Source organism: Schistocerca piceifrons, chromosome X (assembly GCF_021461385.2).
Source record: "Schistocerca piceifrons isolate TAMUIC-IGC-003096 chromosome X, iqSchPice1.1, whole genome shotgun sequence".
NCBI lineage: Eukaryota > Metazoa > Arthropoda > Insecta > Orthoptera > Acrididae > Schistocerca > Schistocerca piceifrons.
In genome coordinates, this window is record NC_060149.1 from 532,694,052 (window position 1) to 532,700,545 (window position 6,494).

The 6,494-nt window shown below is 36.8% G+C and overlaps 1 protein-coding gene across 1 annotated transcript; it reads left to right on the plus strand.

The window, feature by feature from the left end:
- The first annotated feature begins 503 nt into the window (after positions 1-503).
- Positions 504-2,209, plus strand: LOC124722497 (E3 SUMO-protein ligase KIAA1586-like). The gene is made up of 3 exons (XM_047247652.1): positions 504-714; positions 1,144-1,638; positions 1,695-2,209. Exons 1-3 carry the CDS (start codon positions 504-506, stop codon positions 2,207-2,209), a joined length of 1,221 nt encoding a protein of 406 aa, XP_047103608.1.
- The last annotated feature ends 4,285 nt before the right edge of the window (positions 2,210-6,494 follow it).

The following is a 6,494-nucleotide window of genomic DNA, read 5'->3' on the forward strand; positions in this document are numbered from 1 at the left end:
CTAAGCCGTGGCTGTCCGTAAATGACAAAAACTTAGTAAAACGCACAGTGTGTTCACAAGTTCGTGAACTTAAGGTGGAAAGCAGTGAACGTGTGCGTATCGATAACGTGTTTTTAGCTGGTGTTTCTGCTAATAACGCCAAAAAACTAAATGATAAAATCGGGGATCATGCAAAGTGCAAATCACATATGAAGTGCGTAGAAATCATGAGTATAAAATAAAAGAAAAGTTTAGAAAAATGCGTGAGTGAAAGTGGAAAGTTGTGGGGAAAGCAGCATCAAGAACAAGTAATCGCAACTGCTTCGTTGTTCAGATCTGCATATGTAATAGCTGAACAGAAATTGTCATTCAAATCGTATCCTGCAGTAATCGAACTACAAAAGCTTAATGGTTTATCAGTCGGTAATATGCTTCATTCTGACCATCATTATGTTTGTAGGAGAAGAAATGGAAAAGAATCTTGCTCGCTTCCTTGTACAATCGGGTAAAACTTTACTATCATTATGGACGAAAGTACAACGGTTTCCAATAAAACTTGTTTAATAATATATTTGCGTTTGCCCTTTGAGGGAGTTGCTTGCAATTACTTTTTTGACATTGTTGAATTAGAAAGTGGGAAAGGAGAATGCGTTTTCAGCACACTGCTAGCAGCTCTTGAAAAGTATGGCATTACAAATGATATACTAAAAAACCACCTTGTAGGTGGTGGTGGTGGTTAGTGTTTAACGTCCCGTCGACAACGAGGTCATTAGAGACGGAGCGCAAGCTCGGGTTAGGGAAGGATTGGGAAGGAAATCGGCCGTGCCCTTTCAAAGGAACCATCTCGGCATTTGCCTGAAACGATTTAGGGAAATCACGGAAAACCTAAATCAGGATGGCCGGAGACGGGATTGAACCGTCGTCCTCCCGAATGCGAGTCCAGTGTGCTAACCACTGCGCCACCTCGCTCGGTCCACCTTGTAGGTATCACAACAGATGGTGCCTCAATAATGCTTGCACCTTACAAAGGCGTAGACGCTCTACTGCATACTCATTTACATAAGGATTTAATTGTCGTTCATTACATGAACCACAAAATGGAATTAGCTGTCCACGATGTTATGAATGATGTAGCAGATGTATACCATATACAGATTTTTTAAGATTCCCTATATTCTGCGTTTTCTCGAAGACCCAAAAATCAGAGACTACTACAAAGTGTTTCACAAGAATTATCCTCGCAGCTATTAAAACTAGGCTGTATTTTTCGCGTATGTTGGGTTGCTTCCTCATTTAATGCTGTTCGAGCTCTTCTTGAAAGTCACACTTCTCTTGTCCATCTTTTTGAAAAACTGGGACATGATGGTTCCCGATCAACTCAGGAGAGATCTAAAGTTGAAAGTTTACTAAAACATCTCACAAAGTGGTTGCTTGTAATGGAATTAGTTATGCTTTATGAGGCCCTAGAAGTTCTTCAAGTATTACCATTCATTATGCAGAACAGAAATTCTTTAGTCCTTAAAGCAAAACAGGAAATTGACGTGGCTATAAGAACTCTTGAAACACCAAAAACAAATGACTCACTACGAATTAGGATGATAGTACAAGAGTTGGAGGCAAAGCGCACAGTCAAAGGGCTATTAATTAAAGAACCATCTTGTGATGAATATAACAGATTTCAGACATATCGGAAGAAATTTTTCCGTCTTTGGTAGACAATATAAAAAACCGCTTTGAGGACCTGGATTTCTTTTCGGATGTAGCTGCATTAAATTCAGATACATGGCCTTCAGATGATTATGAACATGTGATTTATGGCGACATGTCACTTTCTCGCTTGTTTAATAAGGTGGATTTTAAATTACGTGAAAGCACATGTGTGTCACTAGTTAACGATTTTCGAATCTATAAAGAAAATCCTCAATACATGCCCAATTCTGTGAAGGAACTTGTGAAAGCAGTAGAAGTTATAACTATATCTACAGATGAATGTGAACGCGGATTTAGTGCCATGAATTTAACACTGACTGATCAGAGAAATCACTTACAAGTTCCGACACTTTCAAATCTACTTCTCATTTCAATAAATGGACCTCCACTGCATTGCTTCGATGCAGAAAAATATGCAGCAAGGTGGATCAAGTCTCAGCACCATAGCGAACTTGAAAAATCAACGGGCAAACCCTCGAATCTTCAGGAGCAGTCTCATTCATCTCGTCTCTTCAACTAAACTCTGTAAGTTAAAATGACAGTTATATACTGTAGTACTAGCTGAACCGGCCACACTTTGCTGTGGCTTTGTCATAATATGATGATTTAACAAATTAACATTCACTTATAATTTCAGAGTGTTAAAATTAAGCACAAAACAACACAAATATTTTAATTTTACATTTTATTCATCTCATATTTTAGTAGAGTTTGAGTATCGTAAATTACATGAATCATTTACAAAGTTGTTAATTAACAACATATGAAGATTTATTAATTTTATAAATGAGGTAAATAAACTCGGCATTGCCCGGATGTTACCATTTGACATCTCCTTTTTCCACTCCCCATCTTCTCCTGACCTTCTTTCTGTCCATCTGCTTCTCTCCTCTATCACCTCCTACCCACTCCGGCACTCTCCCCTTCACTAAGGTCAATTTCTCTCCCCCTCTAAGTCAATCTCCTCCTCCCCTCTCTTTCTGTCCCTGTGACATCCAACATGTATATATCGAAAACAGTAATTTGCGTCTACAATTGCCTTAAGGACAATGCTGAATGTTTTTTGTAGTTGATGTATTCACTTCCAGTATTCGGAGGACACATAATTTGCACATGTTTGCCATATATGGCTCCTATGCAGTGAGGGAAATTCACTTCGAAATTTCTTGCTACCTTCTGCCATTCTTCAGTATCCTTTGGAATCTGAAAACTAAAACATACTCATTACTTGCCCTATTTTTTCAGACTGATGACACAGAGGACACAGTATCAAAAGATGACAGCGATGTAGCTCTTGAAGAACATGTACCTCCCACATATGTCAAGCACATATTTCCAAATGTTCTTTTTAAAGCGGCCTTGGGGTAGTATGAACAGCAAACTCCGAGCATCGAACCATTGCTTGCAAAACCTAGCTGTGAAATTGTATATGTGGACAATAATAATTGTGACGAATTTGTTCAAACAGAAACAGAAGAGCTCGAATTAATTCGATTTTAGAAATAAGTATTTTTAACAGTTCTTTAATATCCATTTTAATTTGCTTAAAAATGCCAATAAAACATTACTTAAATGAAATCAGTATTGAATGTTGCGTACTTACCTTTATGCAATTCTTCAACACCAATGAAATAGCTTCACATACTTCTGGCACTATGCGGGAAATAGCAGAATATGATATTTTAAATAGGTACATTAGTGACTTGTATGAATCGCCAGTGGCTAAAAATCGTAATGTAATGGCCCATCGAATTCTTGGTGAAATATTGTCTTGGCAGTTGTTTTCTTTCTTTACAATAAGAGGTGTAGTTAGGGGCAGTAAGTAATGAAAGCCTTCAGTCGACGTTCTGGAAAATTACTAAATAACGCACGATCGTCTGCTTCTAGTTCCTACGATACTATTTCGTGGACCTTCTTTAAATACTCTTCTCTTCCACCATCGTTTTCTTTTCCTTTGGTTTTCATTTCCGTTGTTAGCTGCATGTGCAAGTACCAAGTAGGCCGCCGCTGCTATCACTTTATCATCCATTATACTGCAAGACCGACACACGTGTGGCACAAATTCTGTTGGTCTGGTATAAATTAACCTGCCGCATGCAACATACGCCGCCAGATTTTGCCTGTTGTAGCATGCTACAAGACGACGCACGCCACATTTCCGTAGCATACCACAATGTTGCAAGACGTCGCCCCAGCGTAAATGAGACTTTAGAGCCAGGTCTGTATTGTATGGTGGATGTGATGTGTTGTGTACGAAACTAAAACCTGCAATTAGATCCAAACGTTGTGGAAAACTGTGAAGGGGTGTCATCCTGCAGCATGATAACGTTCGCCCACATCCTTCCAAATGGACAGCTGACGCAATTAATGAATTGAGATTCGAGGTTCTGGAACATCCACCGTACAGTCCAGACCTGGCTCCAAGCGATTTTCACATGTTTGGACCCTTAATGGAAACATTACAGGGAAGAAAATTTAAAGTGATGAGGACGTCATTGCTGCGGTGCAGAATTGGTTACAGATGCAACCGGAAAACGTATTTTCTGATGAAATAAAAAAAACTCGTAAAACGTCGGGAAAACTGCATTGAAGTCCAGGGAGGTTACGTAGAAAAGTAACGCATGTTTCAGTTTTCTATCATCAGGATCAGTACAGTTTTTCACAAATGTGTCTTTACTTTTTGAATTCCCCTCATATACCTTTATGTAGATGATTTTGTAAATAAGCTTTACCTATAATGTACTTTTAAAGATATAACAATGGATGGCTTTTCTGATAGTGCAGTCGCGTGAATAGTAAATTTCGGCATTAATAAACACCGCAAAGGAATTCAACAAAAGGATGGGACTTTTCAAAAGCATACACTGTGACAGCGCCGATGATCAAGCTGGTCTACGACCCCTTTCCCCGACTCTATGGACTATGCCAGCTTCTAGTATCTTGAGAATATTGGAAAACTTTGAAGAACTTCTAGAGTTTTTTTAAACATATTTCTGCATAAGACAAAATAGAGGCAGGTTACAAATTTGCAGGCTCCCTTGCGTCAATGTTACAATTCAAGACTTACTTCAAGACTTATTTCTTTTTACATTTTTATTGCCATGCAATGAACCCAGTAGAGGATGTCAATGAAAAAATTCAATGCCCTCATCTAAGGGCTTGATTTGTATATTGAATGGAAGGTGTGATAGTTTTGAACACTTTTGGGAAAACCTTCACAAGTTGATGATCCTTCGCTTCCTCAGAATCGTATACCAAAGAAGTATGAAAACAAGGAAGCCAGCTCACCAGACACTTTCAAAACACTTAAGGAATACTACAAAGCTATTTACATTGAAGTTTGTGAACTGATGCAGTCTTGGATTACTGAGTGGTTTGCTTCAACTGAACTCACACAGGTCATTGCAGTTGAACACGAGTGCTTGCTTTTAGTAAATAGAGGTGACGCAAATTTAGGAAAATAAACTGAGTTTTTCAAAAATCACCTAGTTATTGAGAGACACTTGAATATGTTAGCCAATATTGCTAGTAAAAAAAACAAGTGGTCTTAAAAAACATGCGTGATGTAAGAAAGTACATTACACAAGTGCCTGCAATTGGAGAAATGTTACATGAAGTAGTGAAGTGCATTAACCTTCCCCAAGTAGTTCCAATCACGACAGCAACAGCAGAATGGTCATTCAGCGCCCTTATATGTCTGAAGTCATATCTCTAATAAACAATGAGACAGAAGCGATTGAACAACTTGGCTGTTCTTCATACCCACTAAGATGTTTTGGATCAATTGGATAGCTGACCAGTCATCTACGACTTCATATTCAGTAATCCAGTCAAATGGTCGACATTTACACCTTTCTAGAGACACGCTAATAATGGCATTTAGAGCAACATTAAAAATATATATAAAATAGAGAATTAAATACATAAACAATGTTAAATTTTCAGGTCAGAAATATTACTACTAGTTTAGTACTGTATAACTATATTACTATGGTACTGTATTAGTTATTTTCAATTACTTAAATATTTTTAGGGTGTAAGACCCAATTAAAACTTCATATTTAGATATTTTTGACTGAAAGTATTAGATATACTCTATTAACTTTATTAACTGTATTAAATCATTAACTTTGAGATATTGTTTTTATTTAATGAATCTGAGCCTTATTCAAAATAAGCTTAAATTACCTATTTCACTTATTAATCAAAGTGCTATTACTGTGCAACAACAATATTTTATGTTTTAACGATAGTTTAGGATTTATTTAAATATAATGTCAATCTTTTCAGAGCTATATATTCACTGCTCTGTAATAGTCTATAAGCGTGATTAACACTCTAAATTAAATTTTTACGAAAATACATGTGTGTTTATGTTTTGCTTCTTTTTTCAAAGTCAAAAAATGTGTCAGGCTTGACAAGTTTCCCGGAGTGTCAAGTTATAGAGAGTCCAGTTTTTGGGGCTCTAATGTTGATCATATGCCTCTAAAATGCTTAAAAAAACTTTAAAACTCACTATTTTTCGTCTAAAATTTAGAAAATTTTCTGGAGCAAGACACCAAGTATGAGCCACACCAATATTTTTTATAAGCTGGCGCCCCTGTTGACTCCTTTGTGTGTACATACATCTACAAGAAATTTACCACAGATAATGGTAAAGAATGTTATAATATAGATTTTCAAGAACTAATGAAAAATATATAATTAATCATTATTGACCTTTTACAAAATTAAAGGCGTCTGTTGTTGAAAGATTTAATAGAACATTAAAAGAAAAATGTGGAATAAATGTAACTTACAGGGAA

What these genes read in the sequence shown, in the direction of transcription:
- LOC124722497 (XM_047247652.1), top strand. Translation starts at nt 504, where the DNA reads ATGGACGAAAGTACAACGGTTTCCAATAAAACTTGTTTAATAATATAT. An exon ending in CCTTGTAGGTGGTGGTGGTG is followed by an intron (nt 715 to 1,143) that starts GTTAGTGTTTAA and finishes AGATTTTTTAAG; the next exon opens with ATTCCCTATATTCTGCGTTT. An exon ending in ATTAATTAAAGAACCATCTT is followed by an intron (nt 1,639 to 1,694) that starts GTGATGAATATA and finishes CGTCTTTGGTAG; the next exon opens with ACAATATAAAAAACCGCTTT.